The sequence below is a fragment of the Eptesicus fuscus genome, chromosome 11 (assembly GCF_027574615.1).
Source record: "Eptesicus fuscus isolate TK198812 chromosome 11, DD_ASM_mEF_20220401, whole genome shotgun sequence".
NCBI classification, from domain to species: Eukaryota; Metazoa; Chordata; class Mammalia; order Chiroptera; family Vespertilionidae; genus Eptesicus; species Eptesicus fuscus.
In genome coordinates this window covers 8,912,797-8,934,093 of record NC_072483.1, presented here as the reverse complement: position 1 = coordinate 8,934,093, position 21,297 = coordinate 8,912,797, and the positions used below count along the sequence as shown (strand labels likewise).

The 21,297-nt window shown below is 42.0% G+C and overlaps 1 protein-coding gene across 1 annotated transcript in view; it reads left to right on the top strand.

Annotated features, from left to right (window-relative positions):
* The window catches only part of PTPN4 (protein tyrosine phosphatase non-receptor type 4), a 246,720-nt gene that overhangs the window by 146,733 nt on the left and 78,690 nt on the right, over nucleotides 1-21,297 (top strand). Inside the window, exons 12-14 of the mRNA XM_054723364.1 lie at nucleotides 2,939-3,002; nucleotides 7,125-7,297; nucleotides 14,586-14,654. Coding sequence (XP_054579339.1) covers nucleotides 2,939-3,002; nucleotides 7,125-7,297; nucleotides 14,586-14,654 — 306 coding nt within the window. The remainder of the gene's footprint in view (nucleotides 1-2,938; nucleotides 3,003-7,124; nucleotides 7,298-14,585; nucleotides 14,655-21,297) is intronic.

Sequence of the window (21,297 nt, the reverse complement as noted above, 5' to 3'; positions counted from 1 at the left end):
GAGGCACGCACGGGAATGCGCGCAGAGGATGGTCTGTTGACTGTGCCGCTGGATTGCCCTGGTGGGAAGGAGACAAAGGCGCCAGACTGCGCTGAGCCCCAGTTCCGACTACACTGAAACCCAGTTCCGGGCGAGAATCTGGGAGTCCAGATTCATTGGGGGAGAGACTAGACTGTTTGGCGGCGGGCGAAGCTCCAGGGCGCTTTTCTCTCAGAGGTGTTTGCAGGGAGTACAGAGGGACACTGAGACCCAGGAACCTCATAGGGCGGGGCTGACGGGAAGCCAAGGCTATAGGCTCCACCCTGAAACTCCGCCCCATTCAAGCTGAGCACAGAGGCTTTTACAGTTTTGCAAGTCTAGTTGAATAAGGCGGTCTCCCGGCATAGACACAGCTGATCCTCACAGCCAATTGGACTGGAGGTCAAATCCTCCCAGTGTACCAACAGCAATCAAGGCTTAACAACACCAAGACTTTGCACTCAGCCCACAAAGGGGGGTACCAAGAGTGACCACCTAGGGAGATTGGGGAACTGAGCTACCGGCCCCTATAGGTCACTGACCACACAAAGCCACTCCATCAACATAGGGAGGCAGCCAAAAGGTGGAGACACCGAAGCAGGTCACGAATAGAAGGGATGATGGAAAGTAAACTAATGGACGACACAGTGTTCAGAACCACATTTATAAGGTTACTTACGAATCTTCTAGAGGACCAAGATGGCGGCATAGGGCAGACGCCTGATTGTTGCCTACCACAACAATTTTGAAACTACAACTGGAAAACAGAGCAGACACCATCCAGAACAATGGCCGGAGGAATTGCTGAGAAGTAACTGACCGATGGGAGTTGGGATCGGGAAGACGAGGCCCCGCTGGGTCCCGGGTCCGGGTGAGGCCGCACGCCCCTGGGTCCGGGCGAGGCTGGGTCCCGGTTCTGGGTGAGGCCGCGTGCCCCTGGGTGCGGGTGAAGCTGGATCCCGGGTCCGGGTGAGGCTGTGCGCCCCTGAATCTGGGTGAGGCTGGGCCCCAGGTCCGGGTGAGGCCGTGCGCCCCTGGATCCGGGCGAGGCCGCGCACCCCTGGGTCCGGGTGAAGCTGGAGCCCAGGTCTGGGTGAGGCTGTGCGCCCCTGGATCCGGGAGAGGCCACGCGCCCCTGGGTCCGGGTGAGGCCACGCGCCCCTGGGTCCGGGAGAGGCCATGCGCCCCTGGTTCCGGGTGAGGTCACGCGCCCCTGGGTCTGGGGGTGGCTGTATCTCGGGACCAGGTGAGGCCGCGCGCACCTGGTTCCGGGCGAGGCCACGTGCCCCGGGGCCCGGGTGATGCTGGGTCCCAGGTCCGGGTGAGGCCGCGCGCCCCTGAGTCCGGGTGAAGCCGCGCCCCTGTGTCCGGGTGAGACCAAACCAGAGGGGGTTGGACCTGCATTACCACCATTTGTCCACCATCCAGAGCTGAAAAGTCAGTGCCGACATGTACACATAAGGAACTGGTGGACATTGAAATTGGTTCTCAAAAGAACTGTTGGTCCAGAAAGAAATTTACTACAGACTGATTCATTTACCTGTCAGTATAACTATTATTGCTCGTCTCACATTCGGTTCTTATAAGTATACTAGAGGCTCAGTGCATGATTGAATCATGCACGTGTAGGGTCCCCTACATGCTTTCGCTTTCGATCACGGGGAGCTGGGTGCCTGTCTGCTGGTGCACCAGGCGCCGGAGGCTTCTGAAAGGCCTGCTGCCTGAGCAGACAGGCACCCAGCTCCCACGCTTTCCTTTCGATCGCTGGTGCACCAGGCCTTTCAGAAGCCTCCGGCATGGCGGAGGCTTCTGAAAGGCCTGCTGCCTGAGCGGACAGGCACTCAGCTCCCCCGCTTTTGATGGTCCGCGCGGCGGGAAGTCAGCTCGCTGCCCCAGAGGCCCCTTCTGTGCCGCAGCACAGCCATGGCGCAGACGCTGAGCTCATGCTGCTGCTGGCAACGCAGCTCAGCGTCCCGCTGGCCCAATCAGCTACCCTGGCCACCCCGAGTCCCGCCCCCCGCGCCTCCTGGCCAATCATGGGCATAGCGAAGGTACGGTCAATTTGCATATTTGTCTATTATTAGGTAGGATTTCTAGTAACACATGATCTCACTCATCTAGGGGAAATGATGAACAACATAGACTGATGAACAAGAACAGACCCAGAAATAAGGAGGCATCGATCGGACTGTTGGGCCTCAGAGGGAGGGTAGGAGAGGGTGGTGGTAGAGGGGAGAGATCAACCAAAGGACTTGTGTGCATGCATACAAGCCTAACCAATGGTTAAGGACAACAGGGGGGTGGGGTGGGTGATGGAAATGGGGGGATGAGGACAAATATGTGACACCTTAATCAATAAAGAAAAAATATATATATTTCTTCCTATATAAATTTTAGCTGATTGTGTCTTTCAAAAAATTGGTTCATTTCATTGAAATTATCAAATTTTTGGGTATAGACTTGTTCATAGTATTCTTTTTTTTAAAAAATATATTTTATTGATTTTTTACAGAGAGGAAGGGAGAGAGATAGAGAGTTAGAAACATCGATGAGAGAGAAACATCGATCAGCTGCCTCCTGCACACCCCCTACTGAGGATGTGCCCGCAACCGAGGTACATGCCCTTGACCGGAATCGAACCTGGGACCTTTCAGTCTGCAGGCCAATGCTCTATCCACTGAGCCAAACCGGCTCCGGCATTCATAGTATTCTTTTATTATGCTTTTAATATCAGTGGAATTTATAGTAATGTCTACTCTTTAGTTTCTGATATTAGTACTTGTGTATTCTCTTTTTTCCTAGTTTGGCTAGAGGTTTATCAATTTTATTGATCTTTTAAAATAATTGTTTTCTTAATTTGCTAATATTTATGTCTTTAATCAGTATTTTAAATACTTCAGTTCTGTTTCTTTTTATCTAGGTTGAAGATTGTAAAAATTTCATTTAAGTGCAAACAGTTTTTTATTCAACTTAGAAAAGAGTTGGTGAGTATTGGTCTAATAATTATCAATATAAATGAAGTCTTAAGAAATGAGAGGTCATTCATGACAACTTTTAGTGCTAGTGAAAGTGTTATTAATACTACTAGAGGCCTGGTGCATGAAATTTGTGCACTGGAGCGGGGGGTCCCTCAGCCTGGCCTGCACCCTCTCCAATCTGGGACCCCTTGGGGGATGTCCGACTGCCAGTTTAGGCCCAATCGCAGGGATCAGGCAGTTAGGAGCACTGGCTCCTAACCGCTTGCCTGCCTGCCTGCCTGATTATACTCAACTGCCCTCCCCTACCGGCCTGATCGCCCCCAACTGCCCTCCCCTCCCGTCCTGATCGCCCTCAACTGCCCTCCACTGCCAGTGTGATCACCCCCAACTACCCTCCCCTGCCGGCCTGATCGCACCCCTAACTGCTTGCTCCCCTCATGGCCTGATCGCCCCTAACTGCTCTCCCCTGACAGCCTGATTGCCCCTAACTGCCTCTGCCTTGTCCCCCACCACTGTGGCTTTGTCCAAAAGGAAGTTAAACATCCGGAAGATGGCCGGTCGACGTGGTCTATTTAGCATATTACCCTTTTATTAGTATAGATTGATAACTGCTTCCTGACTTAATTCACATTTTATGACAAGGTGTATTATTTTCCCAGTGTTTCTATGGTTATGATTTAAATTTGTTCTAGTTATCCATTCTACTATCTTTTAAGCTTAAAAACTGGCCTCAGTCATGATGTTTAATATCAGTCCCCAGGGTCCATTCATCAGGGCAGTAACTGAGTATTTTATGTGTTCTTTTTCTTTTTACTACTAAATCTATAGCAGTTCCTTTCATATATAAGCTCATTTTCTTTTAGGGAACTTGAGTGTTTAGTTTTATTTCTTGTTCATGAACATATAGTTCGTTTCTCCCTTTTTTGTTCTGGCAGTGTCCTTTTTATATATTAAATACAACATATTGCATTATCATGGAAAGTAGTGTTGGAAAGAATTTCATCGTGTAGTTTTTTTCTGTTTTATCAAATTAGACTAATCTTATTATTTGACATATATTATTTCTCAGAAATCTTGACAAATTAATGCAGGTTTCAGGATAGTTGTGTATGTGTAAAACATATTCAAGATCTTAAAATTGTATCTGAATCAGCTGCATTTTATCAGAAGATAGTGATCTAAGTCACTATGATTCATCATTTATGCTCACAAAATAAGAAAGTTTTTTTCAACATAGTTTTATTGAAATAGAAAAATATACAAATAGTAAGTATAGTGCTTAACCCTTCCAAAAGGCAAACATTACTCTCATTTGTATCACCATGGATTAGTTTGTTTATTTTTGAACTTGAAAGAAATTCTACAGAATGTTCTCCTTTTGTCTGCTTTTTCTCTCTTAACCTTTTGCACTCTGATGTCGAGTGTGACTCGACACAGTTAGCATCGGTAGCAGCTTGAGAAAAAAGCAAGCGAGTGCAAAGGGTTAACATTATGAAGTTCATCCATGTTTTTGGACATAGCAGTAGTTTGCTCCATTGCTGTATGCTATTCTACTGAATGAATATACCATAAATAGTTATTTATTCTTACGTTAGTGAACAGTTTTGTCATTTCCAGATTGTAGCTATTATTATTAATGCTTCTTATGAGCATTTTTTACATGTTTCAGTAAACTTTTAGAGGAATAAAATATGATGTCTTATCTGGTAACTGGAGAACAAACAAATATTTTACCTCATATAGGTAGAAGGCAGTAAAGAAGTCAACTTTTCTAATTTGCTTCCTATTATAGTACTATTGTTATTACTCATTATAACAGTACTTATAGTATGTAACATTTACTGTGTGCCTGGTAATATACCAGTCATTTTCATATCAATTAATTCTTACAACCATTGCCTCAGATAATGTATCATTAGGAATGTGTTTAGCTTCAGGTAATATCAGTAACAAAAAGTCAACTAACAATTGATTAAAGACTGTAGACAGGCATACTCTGCAGAATGGTGCCTTGTTAATGTTTTCTCTCTGAAATATCTATTTTTAAACTAGAAGCCCGGTGCACGAAATTCGTGCACAAGGGGTGTCCCTCAGCCCAGCCTGCGCCCTCTCCAATCTGGGACCCCTCGAGGGATGTCCAACTGCTCGTTTAGGCCCGATCCCACCGGGCCTAAAGGGAGGGCAGTTGGGGGCAATCAAGCCTGCAGGGGAGGGAAGTTAAGGCATCGGGCCTAAACAGGCAGTCGGACATCCCTCTCACAATCCAGGACTGCTGGCTCCCAACTGCTTGCCTGCCTGCCTTCCTGATTGCCCCTAACTGCTTCTGCCTGCCAGCCTGATTACCCCCTAACCACTCCCCTGCCAGCCTGACTGATGCCTAACTGCTCCCCTGCCAGCCTCTTTGCCCCTAACTGTCCTCCATTGCCAGGGAAACTCAAGACTCCCTCCTGCTCTCTGTGGCCGTAGCCATCTTGGTTGGGTTTATTTGCATATTTGCTCCTGATTGGCTGGTGGGCATGGCTTGTGGTACAGTGTGATGTACACACATGGCAGAGTGATGGTTAATTTGCATACCACTCTTTTATTAGATAGGATACCCAAACTTTATAGAATCTACTTATTTCTCAATACCACATTTAGCATATCTATTGTTTACAATATGTGTGGGAAAGTTTGTTACATTCCAAATACAATTGGTAGAATGTCAGAATCACATATAGACTTTTTGAAGTTAAGTGTCAAAAGAGGGAGCACGGAACAGTTACTGCAGTCATATTCTGAGACATTCTCTGTCATTTTTCATTGTTTGTGGTATGTGGTATAATATGTAACTATGTAGTTCATGCAAAGCAACCCTTAAGCATAATTAAGAATTCTTTGATCATCTAGAAGTGATATTGTAAGCATATTATCTTCTAAAAGTAATTTAATATTTATATCTGGGCATTTTTCTGTATTTTGTTATGAAAAAATATCTTTATGACCTTTTGATGGGCAAAGAGTCCTTTAACAGGACAGAGAAGCAAAACTATCTGAAAAGAAAAATTCAATAACTTGAACTATGTTAAAATTATTAACTGTATTCATCAAAAGACATCATTAAGAGGGTGAAGTGTCACAGAATATGTATGTAATACACACACACTGCATCCTGGGTTGTATATCCAATCTAATCTAAAAACATATTAGTGGATTGAACAGACACTGCAGAAATTAGGATATCCACATGGCCAGTAACATGAAAAGATGTTGAACCTCACTAATAATCATCAGGGAAATACAAATAACAAAAATGGGATACTTCTTCATATCCACCAGAATAATATAATGAAAAGATTGATAAATCAGTGGTATGTGGGACCGACCACACTGCTGGAAGGCATATATCCTATATAATAAAGAGGTAATATGCAAATTGACCATCACACCCTCACAAGATGGCTGCCTATGACCAGGCCGGCAGTGATGTTAGTGAGGGATGACCAAACGACTGAACAATCAGGCTGCATGGGAAGACCAGGCTGGCAGGGGGATTAGTGAGGAACAACCAAACGACTGAACAGCAGGCTGCACGGGGCGACCAGGCAGGGTGGGCTGTGAGGGGCAACCAGGCCAGCAGGGGGGGCAATTGGGAGCAACCAGGCTGGCGGGGGGGGGGGGGGGGGAGTTGGGGGCGCCCAGGCCGGCAGAGGGGGGCAGTTGGGGACGACCAGGGCAGCAGGGAGGGAGCAGTTGGGGGTGACCTGGCTGGCAGTGGGGGGCAGTTAGGGGCAGTCAGGCTGGCACGCAGAGGCAGTGAGGGGTGATCACGCTGGTGGGCGGGGGGGGGGCACTTAGGGGCAATCAGGCAGGTAGGCAGGTGAGCGATTAGGAGCCAGTGGTCCTGGATTGTGAGGGGGATGTCTGACTGCCGGTTTAGGCCCGATCCTTGGGATCGGGCCTAAACCGGCAGTCGGACATCCCTCAAGGGGTCCCAGATTCTAGAGGGTGTAGGCTGGGCTGAGGGGATCCAAGCCACCCCCCTGTGCACGAATTTTCTGTACCAGGCTTCTAGTTTACCTATAAAAAGTAAATGTAGAATTAGATCTTGATATATTCCTGTTATTTTCTACTTTTTATTTATTACAGCATGAATCCAGAGAAACCTTATTGGGATTTAATATGGTGAACTATAGAGCATGCAAAAATTTGTGGAAAGCATGTGTAGAACATCACACATTCTTCCGTTTGGACAGACCACTTCCACCTCAGAAGAATTTTTTTGCACATTATTTTACATTAGGTTCAAAATTCCGGTACTGGTAAGTATTGCTTTTGCATTAATACTGCATTGCTAGATTTTTCCTCCCTTTAAATTAAAGGTATAGTTTATTGAACCATAGAATTGTTGTTACTTACACATACCTACAGAATCAAAATCTCCATGACTATTATCAACAAAAAGTTCTGTAGGTTCTTGTGAGAAACCTGTTTCTTTGACTTTATTTCATTTCATTAATTCCTATAGTAAATCATTGATATTTAATTATTTATATTCTAGAACTGTTATAATTTCTATTGTGTTTTTATTAAACATTTACAAGAAAACTTTTTTCCAAGACACCATGTATTTGTAAGTTGTTTTCTGCATAAGCTTAGTATAATACTTTGCTTATTTTATGTCTGAGTTCTCAAACCCTTTATTGTAAAGAGTTCAAAACAGCTGTTATACAAAATCAGATTTAATAACTGAAAAGTAGCCCTAGGTCCTTTTCCTAATATTGTTGTATTTTTTATTTGTGATAGCTTTTATTTTTTTCCTGAAGGCAACAATCTTTGGGGGATAGCTAATTAGAAAAAAATAAGAGCATAAGGCCTCTAACAGGTTATTTTATTTAAAATGCATGCCTTCCCCTCCCCAAAAAGATTCAGTAGCAACACAAACAGAATTGGGAAAGTTTTAACATCGTTCATGCTCCAAGAGGTCAGGGTACCTGCCTGGGTTGCAGACTCGATGCCCAATAGGAGGCGGTGCAGGAGGCAACTGATCAATGTTTCTCTCTCTTTTTCCCTCTTTAAAATCAATAAAAACTTTATTTTTTCAGGCACAGCAGATTTTTAAGTGGCTTGGTGTCATGTTTGACTCCTAGCTCACCTTCCTAAAAGCAATATTGAACAAACTAAGGCAGTGGTACTTGCAAATTCAAAGGTAAATAGAGAGAGTGAGTGTTAGATCAAAGGTGAAAGTCAAGGAAAATTTTACTAAACATTATATATTGGTACTATTCCTCAGCAAAGACAAAAGAAATCTCTAAACCATAATGGTCTCAATAAACTTCATTCCTAATTAAGCATCCCCCAGAGTTATTGTACAAGGACTATACTTATCTTTAATCTTCCTCTGTCCTTGAAAATACAATCTATAATAATAAAAGCATAAAATGCTAATTAGACTGGATGACCTTCCGCACAAAGCCAGGGCTGTGAGGGAAGTCCAGGTCCTGGGTACCAGAGGGAAGCCGGTGCCAACAGCTGGGGGAAGGAAGGTCTACTCTTGCATGAATTTTGTGCATAGGCCTCTAGTATAAATATAAATAATGCACACACCATTTTACTTAGCAGCAAAGAAATGAATAGATTGTAGTAAACAGCCTTCCACTATAATTCAAACAGGTCTCAGATGAGAAAAAAAATCAAGGAATTTACCCAAACTATACCACAGCAAACAAAATCTAATCATGATGACTACAAATACAAAAGAGAGTTTAAATAGTTTGGAGAAAAATCATCACTGAAACAGAATGAAATTTCTACATGGATATTGATTTTTTTTTTTTTTTTAAATGAAGAAGCAAAAGAAATTAGTTTAAAAAAGAAAATATTGGTGGGGAGAAGAGCAACACCTGCCCTTCAGCCTATTACTGCCCTTGGGGGAATATGGGCCTATTACTAGCAGGTTTTGCATTTCTAAACAGCCTTATTAAGATGTAATTGATATACAGTAAGCTACTATATTTAAAGTTTTAAAATTGATATTTGGAGATACATATCCATGAATCCATCACCACTCACGATCGCAAGCATATCTACCCAAAATGTTTCCGCAAACCCTCTTATAATTCCTTTCTCCCACTCTTTTATATCCCCATGAAACCAACAATATATTTTATATATAAATATATATAAATGGTTTGTTTTTCTAAGGTTTTATGTCAGTTTAAGCATGTATATTGCATGTTTGTATTTTAGTCTGGCTTCTTTTACTAAGCATAGATATTCTAAAATGTATTTGTGTTGTTACATGTATTGATGGCTCATTTCTTTTTATTGTGGAGTAGTATTCCATTGTATAGATATACTATAATTTTTTTATCCATTCACTTGATTATGGATATCAAGTGGTTTGTTTCCCCATTTGGGTTGTTTCCGAGTTTGGGCTATTACTAACACGACTGTGAATATTCATGTGAAATGTTTGCTTCAGTTTCTCTTGATTAAATACCTAACAGTGGAATGCCCAGATCATGTGGTATGTAAATATTTAACTTTGCAAAAATTGCCAGTCATTTTTTTTAAAGGAGTTTGTACCATTGTATGTACCCAGCAGCAATGTATGAGATTTCCACTCAATATATTCTCACCAACATTTGTTGTTATCTTTTCATTTTACTAGTGTCTTTTAAAGAACACATAATTTTGATGAAGTTAAAGTAGCCAATTTGTTCTTTTATGGATTTTTCTTTTGGTTTCTATATAAGAAATCTTTGCCTAACCCCAGGTCACAAAGATTCATTCCTGTTTTCTTCTATGTGTTTTGTAGTTTTAGCTCTTAACATTTAGGTCTATGATTCATTTGAAATAATTTTTGTATATGGTGGGAAGTATGGATTGATTTTGTTAGGCTTTTGTTTGTTTTTGTTATTGCATATGGACATCCAGTTGTCCCAGCACAATTTATTGAAAAGATTGTCCATTTTTCCATTGACTTGGCTTTTGCACCTTTGTTGAAAATCAACAATTCAGATTTTTATAGACTTGTTTTTGGTCTTATATCTAATAAGTTTTAAAATCAGTAGTATTATTCCTCCAACTTAGTTTTTTTTTAATTTTCTCTTTTTAGTTGTTTTTTTTTCTTTTTCATTTTATTTTTTTTCTTTTAGAAGCAAAGGCTTTTTTTAAGTTTCTTTATATGATGAGTGACAATGATTTTTCATGTCTTAAACTTTCCCTGCATTTCAGTGATAAACCTTACTTTGTCATCATCTTTTACCCTTTCTTTATTTTATTCACTTTGCTAAAGTTTTATTTAGAATTTTTGCATTCATGTTCATGAGGGATATTATTTTGTAGTTTTCTAATAATGTCATTGTCAGGTTTTGGTGTTAGGTTTTTGGCCTCATTAAATGAGTTGGGAAAAATTAAATACGTTGGGAAGTACTAGTATTTTCTCATTTTCAACTTTCTAGAAGACTTTCTGTAGTAATGGTATTATTTTCTTTTGAAATGTTTGAAAGAATTTACCAATTAATCCATGTTGGGCAGAAGTTTTATTTACAGGAAGCTTTTGAATGACACATGAAAATACTTTATTAGCTACAAAGCAATTCAGGATTTCTCTTCCTGAACAAGCATTAGTAGGTGTATTTCAAGAAATGTATTTATTTCATCTAAGTTGTTGAATTTTTTGACATAAAATTTATAATATTTCCCTGTTACCTTTATATCTCTAGAATCTGTAGGAATGTCATTTCTGTCATTCTTGATATTGATAATATGTTTCTTCTCTTTTCTTCCTGAATAGTCTTGCTAGAGATTTATCAGTTTGGATTAAATATCCTGTCTAATAAAAGAGTAATATGCAAATTGACCATCACTCCAACACACAAGATGGCTGCCCCCATGTGGTCAAAGATGGCTGCCCCATGTGGACACAAGATGGCCAGCAGGGGAGGGCAGTTTAGAGGGACCAGGCCTGCAAGGGAGGGAAGTTGGGGGTGACCAGGCCGGCAGAGGAGGGAAGTTGGGGGGTGTCTGGGCCTGCAGGGAAGGGCAGTTGGGGGGGACCCGGGCCTGCAGGGGAGAGCAGTGGGGTCAGGGACCATGCCTGCAGGGGAGGGCAGTTAGAGGCAATCAGGCTGATATGGGAGTAGTTAGGCATCAACCAGGCTGGCAGGGGAGTAGTTAGGGGGTGATCAGGCTGGCAGGCAGAAGTGGTTAGGGACAATCAGGAGGGCAGGCAGGTGAGCATTTGGGAGCCAGCAGTCCTGTATTGTGAGAGAGTCTCAGTTTGGAGAGGGTGCAGGCTGGGCTGAGGGACACATACCCCCTCCCCCAATGCCCCCTTCCCTGTTCACGAATTTCGTGGACTGGGCCTCTAGTTTTTAACTATTCAGTGACAAAGCTTTTATCCAGCCCTGGCTAGTATGTCTCAGTTGTTGAGCATTGTCCTATGCACCAAGTGGTCACAGGTTTAATTCCCAGTCAGGGCATATGCCCAGGTTGCAGGCTCGATCCCCAATGTGGGGCATGCAGAAACTTTTTTTGAGGTTCATATATAGCTTGTCTACCATGTCTGAAAGGGGGAAAATATGACCAAAAAAAATATTTTACTTAGCGAGGTTGCCATTGAAATTTAGACATTAACAAAAATAAAAATCCTCACAGAACATAACATTTCTGAACCCATTTTTAAAAAACATTTAATGGTGCCCAGCCAGCATGGCTCAGTGATTAAGAGTCCCGGTTTTGGGCTCTATCCCCAGTAGGGGTCTTGCAGGACGCAGCCAGTCAATGATTCTCTCTCATCATTGTTGTTTCTATCTCTCCCTGTCCCTTTCTCTCTGAAATCAATAAAAATATACTTTGAAAATATTTAATAGTAAAATTGAGCTATTCAAGAGGTAAATTAAAATAGCTCATGAACCCTAGCTGGTTTGACTCAGTGGATAGAGCTTCAGCCCTCGGACTGAAGGTTCCCAGGTTCACTTTCCAGTCAAGGACACTTACCTCAATTGCAGGCTCCATCCCCACCCTGGTAGTGGCACATGCAGGAGGCAACCAATCAATGTGTCTCTCTCACATTGATGTTTCTCTCTCTGTCTTGTCCCTCCCTTCCACTCTCTAAAAAAAATCAATGGAAAAATGTATCCTTGGGTGAGGATTAACAAAAAATAGCTCATGAACTCGCCATGGCTGTGTAGGTTGGTTAGAGTGTTATCCCAATATGCCATGGTTGTGGTTCAATCCCCAGTCAGGGTATATACCAAAATCAACCAATGAATGCGTAAATAAATGGAACAATAAATTGATGTTTTTCTCCTTAACTATCTTCCTTCCTTCTTCTCTGCCTCACTCCCTCCCTCTTTCTTTTCCTCTCTCTCTAAAATCAATAAATAATTAAAATAAATCAAGGAGTATCTGGCAAAAAGAACTAAGAATGAAGATTAAACCCTTTAAATATAAAACTAATTCATGAACACTAAGTATCCTATCTAATAAAGAGGGAATATACTAATTGACCCTCACACCATTGCAAAGATGGTGGCGCCCACAGCTAATAAGGAGGGAATATGCTAATTGATTGCCCCACCCTCAAAGACGGCGGTGCCCACAGCCAATAAGGAGGGAATATGCTAATTGACTGTCATGCCCTCAAAGATGGCAGTGCCCACAGCCACAAGATGGCGGCGCCCAGTCCCCTCAGCCATACCGGGGCGGCAGGCGTACAGAAAGGCCGGGCCCACCCCGCGCGCCTGCCTCTGGAGTCCCCCAGTCCCCTCAGCCTCCCAGGGCTGGCCTGAGATGCAGGGAAGCCTCAGATGGCAGCTGCCCAGCCAATGCCCGAGGTGCAGGCAAGCTTTGGTTGCCTGCTGCCCAGCTGCCCAGGGCTGGCCCGAGGTGCAGGCAAGCCTCGGATGGTGCCCAGCCACCCAGGGCCAGCCCAAGATGCAGGCAAGCCTCAGATTGTGGCTGCCCAGGGCTGCCCGAGGGTCAGGTAACCAGGGCCAGCCGAGGCTTGCGCTGCCGGCAGTGGCAGCAGCAGAGGTGTGATGGGGCATCACCTTCCCCTGATCGCCAGGGCTGAGGGACCCCCCCCCCACTCCAATGCATGAATTTTCACGCACCGGGCCTCTAGTCCTATATAATAAAAGGCTAATATGCAAGTTGACCAAAATGGAACAACCGGTTGCTATGTGCCCTGACCACCAGGGGCAGACACTCAATTCAGGAGCGGCCCCCTGGTGGTCAGTGCACTCTCACAGGGGGAGTGCCACTCAGCCAGAAGACAGGCTCACGGCTGGCAAGAGCAGCAGTGGTGGCAGCAACCTTTCCCGCCAACACAGCAGTGCTAAAGATGTCCGACTGATGGCTTAAGCCCACTCCTTTAAATTTAGATAAGTTGAAGTTTAAGAAATTATAGTTTCTTCTTAAAGGTTGCAAGTTCGATCATTTCTTAAAGGAAATATAATTTCTTAAACTTCAACTTATCTAAATTTAAAAATCATAGTAACATTTCTAACGTTCCCATTAAAGCTTCAACAGACATGCCATTCTATTTACATTTAGCTATACTCACCCATAAAAGATGATCTTAAAATTGCTTAGCTTTGGAAACCCATATGGCTGCTTTTATATGTATTAGATATCTGCATATGTAAATGTTTACATTTGATAAATTAGACATTTATGTACATTCACAGTTAAATGTGATGTGTCAAATAACAAATTCTCTGAGAACCAAGTTTTTATTAACAAATTTGGTCTGGAAACATTGGAGTATCATAATGGAGGGTCAATTCCTGTGCATAAACATTGTACTTGCTAGGCAAATCAGCTTCACGAAAAATCCTCTATAGTGCTCAACTCCAAATCATATTTCTGTTCTTAGTTTCTTTCTATATACAAAAATCTGGAATTTTTTGTGTCTGGACATGAAAGGATGTGAGGATGTAACCAGTCTTTTTTTTTTTTTTTTTTAATCTTTATTGTTGAAAGTATTTCATAGGTCCCCCACCTCCCCCAATCTTAGCCTGCCCCTGCCCTAGGCCTTCACCACCCTATTGTCTGTGTCCATGGGTTATGCATATATGCATACAAGTTCTTTGGTTGACCACAATGTAACCAGTCTTTTTATCTGTAACCATTACCAGTAGACAAGGAGGAAAAGCTTGCATAAGGAAAGAGCTGTTCTTCAAGATGTCCATGTTTTAGGCCCTTCATTATGTAGTAGTAGAGACACCACCTAACCACAGGCCTCTAGGGTAAGGGCAGGGCTTAGATGAGCTGAGACACAGCAGCCTATCTCAGTCTAGAGGGAGTACTTTTACAGGGCATAGCAGAGAAGGAATTTCTCTCATGCAAAATTATTTCTTTCACATTTACTCCCAAGTAAGAAAGTGTCTGTGGAATACATTTTTGTTCATTAATGGGAGAACTTAATTAAGTTTCATACATTCAGCTAGAACTAGAATGTAGTCCAGTCATTCATATCATTTGCTTTCTTTTCTCTGCTAGAAATACCTTGTCTCTTAAGAGATTGTAATATAATCATGTTGTGTGTTATTTTATAATTCTCTTCAATATTTTATTGTGCATATTTATGTATTTCAGCGGGAGAACTGAAGTCCAGTCAGTTCAGTATGGCAAAGAAAAAGCAAATAAGGACAGGGTTTTTGCAAGGTAAGGCTCCTGTTTCAGTATCTTCTTCTTCTTCTTTTTTTTAAGAAATATTAAAATTACTAAAAACTCTTTTCTCAAATATGATTACAAAATTATCACCTGACCCTTCATTTAATTAAACAACAGAATATGTTGAGGGAATAGTGAAACAATTTGTCCAGTTCATTCATTCATATTTTTTGCATGAGCTATATTAACCCTGTGCCAAGCATTATAGCTCTGACTACGCTGAATCAAGTATTATATAATTAATATAACTTTTTATTGCATGGTTTATTACCCTTTTTAAAAACACTTTCAGAGGCCTGGCTGGGTGGATTGGTTGGAGCATCATCCCGTAGATCCAAAGGTTTCGGGTTTGATTCCCAGTCAGAGCATATACCCAGGTTGCAAGTTCGTTCCCTGATCAGGATGTGTATGAGAGGCAACAAATCGATGTTTCTCTCTCACATCAATGTTTCCCCCCCTCTCTCTCCCTTTCTCTGTCTCTAAAATCAATAAAAACATATCCACAGGTGAGGATTTAAAAAGCTATAATCACTTGGAATCAAAGGAAGTGAGCCCAGATGAGCTCTACCAAGAAAGGTATCCTAGGAACCAATTAGCAAAGCCAGGTTGGCTACCTACCCTTTAATTTTAACCTTATAGGTCCCCACGCATCCTCTGCCAGGAGCTGGGGCAGAAAAGCCGATTTGGGACTGCTGGCCCAGCCCTGAAAGAGAGCCCCCTTCCCACCAACCCTCTGCAGGCTCACCACCTTGCCCCCTGCCAAGGCAGTTTTCCTTTCTTTTGTGTGTGTTCTCCATGTTCTTAGTCTCTACTACTCCTGCTGCCTGTGTGGATCAGGACCAGGTCCCAGCCACAGACAGAAAAGGACACCATGTACAGTGCCACACTTTGACTAGTTGCTAATTTTCACTGTTTTGTAAGTGATTTGATTTAGAATTAAATGGTTTTACATTTTAAAAAAAAACAAAAACACACACACAAAACGTTTTGAGAAACATTATCACTTTTATTATCCAGTCATTTCCATATATTTTTTAATCATATTGTTAAGAAATAAGTTGATTTTTATTTTGTTGTCATTTAATTATTTTCACTTTTTTAGGTTCTTTTAATAGCCAATTTACTTTTAACAAGTGAAGTGAGGTGATTAAATTTATGTTTTAGAAAATGGTTTTATGAGCAAGGATACACAAAGTATTATAAATAGAGACTGAGTACCCAGAGACCAGGTTATTGCAGTAATCCAAGTGAAAATAATGGAGGCCTGAACTAAAATATTGGCAGTGAGTGGAAGATCAAATTTGGGGAACATCTTATAAGTAGACATAGTAAAAGTAAATGACCAATTGGATAGGGATGTGTTAGCTACAGGCGTATCTGGAAAGAATGTCAGATTTGAATGATATACAACAGATGGGATGTAGAAGGGAGAACAAATTTGTAATGGAAAAAGGTGTTAAATTGGCACGGGTCTAGTTTGATATGCCTGAGCAATGCTCCTAACAGGATCATGATTAAATATTCAGAGGCACTGGAAAAAAGATCACGACCCGCAAGAAAGCAGGGAGGGAGAATGTGTGAGAGAGTGAGGGAGCAATAGACGAGTGTGTGGACGTGTGTGTGTGTGAGAGAGAGAGAGAGAGCTAGGGACAGTTAGATCCTGCGGGTCTTCCAGGGGGCTGCCAGACTGGGCAGTCTTGGATTGCAAAACCCCACTGCCACCGCGGACACGCTGGGGTGGCCAGCATGGGCACAGAGACCACGCCATCTTGAAGAACAGGACTGTTTGTGACTTGGATCCTAACCTCACCAACACCCAATCTGGTCTCAGACATAAGCCATGACCTTACAACCACTCGGGACAAAGACCTGCAATCACAACTGCAGAGCCATGGACACCAAGACTCCAGACATCCTGGCCACAGATTTCTGTGAGTCACGGAGCCCACCTGCTGGCCCGCTGCAGCAGCATAGGACCTGCCAGACCCACTCCATGCAAGCAGGCCTCCTGCTGAAACAGGGTGGCTGTGTGAATTAACTTTGACTCTGGACTTGCGCACACATGGGAGTCTGTTTCCTGTGGCACAGGAGTGGGCCTCCTGCCGACACTGGGCGGCTCTGCTGCCTGATTTTGACTCGGCGCACACACAGGAGTCTGTTTCCCATGGCGCAGGTGTGGGCCTCCCCACCACACACAGGGCAACTGTGCACCCTGGCCCCCCAAGCAGACTAGGGAACCTGATTCTCCACACGAGAGACAGAAATGAGCACCAGTGACTTGATTCTTGGCGCACACAAACAGGGACTCTGTTTCTCATTGTGCGTGCACGTGATCCTTGATTCTCAGTGCACTCACTCTGGGCTCCTGTGACTCCAATTCTTGGCACACAGGCACACGGGGACCTTGATTCTCAGCACAAGACCACACCAAGCGACAGAGACTCCAATACTTGATTCTCAGCGCGTGCACACGGGGTCTCTGATTCCTGGCGCATGCTATAGGACTCTGATTGTAGGTGCACGCCTGCAGGGACTTTTTTTTATCACCATGACACATGTGGGGTCCCTAATTGAAGGTGCACACATGAGGCTGCACTGAGCGCTGGTGACTGATTCTCAGTGTGTGTGGCTCCCACCAACCCACAGCAGCCACACGCCTTGCTGTCGGAGCTCTTCAGTGACACTCGGTTGTCATGATGCTCCCACTGCACATGGCTCAGTCCCCCGCAACTTGGTGTTTGGACCTTCTAGTGATAGTTAGAATGGGGAGGCAACAAAACAATCCCCAAAGGAAAGAAAAAGAGGAATCGCCAAGAAAGGAAATAAGTGAAACAGGCATGCAATGTGACAGGAAAAGAATTCAGCGTAATGGTCATACAGTTCATAATCTGAGTGGATGACAAAATCAACAACTTATGCAAAAATCAGAAAAAAATCAAAAGTGATATAGCTACAATCAAAAGCACTATGAAAGGTTTCAACAGTAGACTAGAAGAAGTTGAGCACCGAATTAGTGAGTTAGAATATAAGGTAGAGAAACAAGCCCAATCTGAACACCAAATGGAGAGAAAAATTAAAAAGCAGGAGAGCCTAAGGCAGCTTTGGGACAACACAAAATGAAGTAACATACATATAATAGGGGTTCCAGAAGGACAAGAAGAGCAGCAAGGATTAGAGAATCTATTTGAAGAAATAATGACAGAAAACTTCCTTGATATGGGGAAGAAAAAAGTCACACAAGTACAGAGAGTCCCAAGCAAATGGGAATCCCAAAAGACCCACACCAAGACACGTCATAATTACAATGGCAAATGTTAATGGCAAAGAGAGAATATTAAAGGCTGCGAGACAGAGACAGAGAGTTACCTACAAAGGATCCCCCATCAGATTATCAAATGATTTCTCAACAGAAACACTCCAAGCTAGAAGGGAATGGAATGAAGTATACAAAGTGATGCAAAGCAAATGACGGAATGCAAGAATATGCTATCCAGCAAGACTTATCAATCAAAATTGAAGGGGAAATCAGGAGCTTCGCGGACAAAAAAAAAAAAAATGCTAAGGGAGTTTATCACTACCAAGCCAGCAATGCAAGAAATGCTAAAAGGAATGCTGAAAAAGAATAGAAAGGGAGGAAGGAAAACAGGCATAAAGTACAGAAATGCCTACAAACTAAGTACCTATCAATAATAACATTAAATGTAAATGTATTAAATGCTCCATTCAAAAGACATCAAGTGTCTGAATGGATAAGAAAACATGACCCATCTATATGCTGTCTACAGGAGACCCACACAGACTGAAAGTGAAGGGATGGAAAAATATCCTTCAGGCAAATGGAAATGAAAAAAAGCCGGGTTAGCAATACTTACATCTGACAAAATAGACCTCAGAGTGAAGACCATACAAGAGACAAGGCAGGCCACTTCATAATTCTAAAGGGATCGATACAACAAGAGGATATAACTCTGTTAAAACGTATATGTACCCAATGCAGGAGCACCCAAATACATAAAAAAACTTGTGGAAGATATCAGGGGAGAGATTGACAGCAATACAATCATAGTAGGAGACTTTAATACCCCATCACTGGATAAATTCTCTAGACAAATTAGCAAAAAAACAGCAATCCTAAACAACTCACTAGATCAGATGGACTTAACATCTTTACAACACTCCACCCCAAAACTACAGAATATACATTCTTCTCAAGCGCACATGGGACATTTTCAAAGATAGATCACATATTGGGACACAGGCAAAGTCTCTCCAAATTCAAGAAGATAGAAATCATATCAAGCATCTTCTCAGATCACAATGGCATAAAATTACAAATCAACTACAATAAAAACAATCACAAAAATTTAAACACTTGGAGGATGAATAGCATACTTTTAAACAATGAGTGGGTTACCAAAGAGATCAAAGAAATTTTTAACAAACACCCTGGAAACAAATGACAATAAAAACACAACAATCCAAAATTTTTGGGACACTGTGAAAGCAGTCCTAAGAAGGAATTTCATAGCGTTACTGGCCTACCTCAAAAAACAAGAAAAACTGGTAATAAACCATGTAACTCTGCTACTTGAAGAATTAGAAAGAGAGCAACAAGAAAATCCCAGAGTGAGCAGAAGGAAGGAAATAATAAAGATCAGAGTGGAAATAAATGACATGGAGACCAAATATATATATGAAACCCAGAGCTAGCTCTTTGAAAGGGTAAACAATATTGATGAACCTCAAGCCAGGCTCACCAAGAAACAAAGAGCGAGGACCCAAATAAACAAAATCAAAAACGAAAGAGGCAAAATAACAGACCCCACAGAAATACGAATAATCATAAAAAATATTATGAGCAATTCTATTCCAACAAACTGGTCACCCTAGAAGAAATGGACATATTCCTAGAAAAAATACGACCTTCCAAAACACAACCACATGGAATAAAAAAACTTGAATAGGCCGATATCTATAGAGGAAATTGAAGCAGTAATCAAAAAACTTTCAACAAACAAAAGCCCTGGACCAGACGGCTTCACAGCAGGATTTTATCAAACATTCAAAGAAGAAATAAAACCTATCTTCCTTAGACTATTCCAAAAAATTCAAGAGAAAGGAACACTTCCAAGCTCTTTCTATGAAGCCAGCATTACCCTAATCCCAAAACCAGATAAAGACAATACAAAGAAAGAGAATTACAGGACAATATCCCTCATGAACATAGACGCCAAAATCCTCAACAAAATTCTAGCAAATCGAATCCAGAATTACATTAGAAAGATCATATACCATGACCAAGTGGGACTTATGCTGGGGATGCAAGGATGTTACAGTATCTGCAAATCAATAAATGTGATGTACCACATAAATAAACTGAGAGATAAAAACCATATAATCATATTCATTGATGCAGAAAAAGCATTTGACAAAATCCAACACCCTTTCTTGATAAAAACTCTCAGCAAAGGGGGAATAGAAGGACCATACCTCAACATAATAAAAGCCATATATGACAAACCTACAGTCAGCATCATACTCAATGGGCAAAAACTAAAACCATTTCCCCTAGGAACAGCAACAAGACAGTGATGCCCACTCTCACCACTCCTGTTTGACGTAGTACTGGAAGTGCTAGCCATAAGGATCAGACAAGAAGAAGAAATAAAAGGGATCCAAATTGTTAAAGAAGTAGTAAAACTGTCCTTATTCGCAGATGACATGATATTGTACATAGAAAACCCCAAAGACTCCATCAAAAAACTGCTAGACTTAATAAATGAATTCGGCACTGTAGCAGAATACAAAATTAACACCCAGAAGTCTATGGCTTTTCTATACACCAATAATGAACTCACAGAAAGAGAAACTAAAAAAAGCAATTCCATTTACCATTGCAACAAAAAAATTAAGATACCTAGGAATAAATTTAACCCAGGAGATAAAGGACCTGTACTTGGAAAATTTCAGGACACTGAAAAAAGAGATAGAGGGAGACATTAACAAATGGAAGAATATACCATGTTCATGAAATGATAGAATCAGCCCGACTGGTTTGGCTCAGTGGATAGAGCATCAGCCTGCCGACTGAGAGGTCCCAGGTTCGATTCTGGTCTAGGGCATGTACCTTGGTTGCGGGCACATCCCCAGTAGAGGGTGTGCAAGAGGCAGCTGATCGATGTTTCTCTCTCATCGATATTTCTAACTCTCCATCCTTCTCCCCTCATCTCTGTAAAAAATCAATAAAATATATTTTTAAAAGAGAAAAGAAATGAAATGATAGAATCAACATCATTAAAATGTCCAAACTACCCAAAGCAATCTATAAATTCAATGCAATCCCCATTAAAATATCAATGGCATTCTTCAAAGACCTAGAACAAACTCCAGAAATCATATGGAATTAAAAAAGACCCCAAATAACTGCAGCAATCTTGAAAAAGAAGAACAATGTTGTAGGGGTCACAATACCAGATATCAAGCTATACTACAAAGCCACTGTTCTCAAAACTGCCTGGTACTGGCACAGGAACAGACATATAGACCAGTGGAACAGAACAGAGAACCCGAAAATCAATCCAAGCTATTATGCTCAATTAATATCTGAAAAAGGAGGCAAGACCATACAATGGAA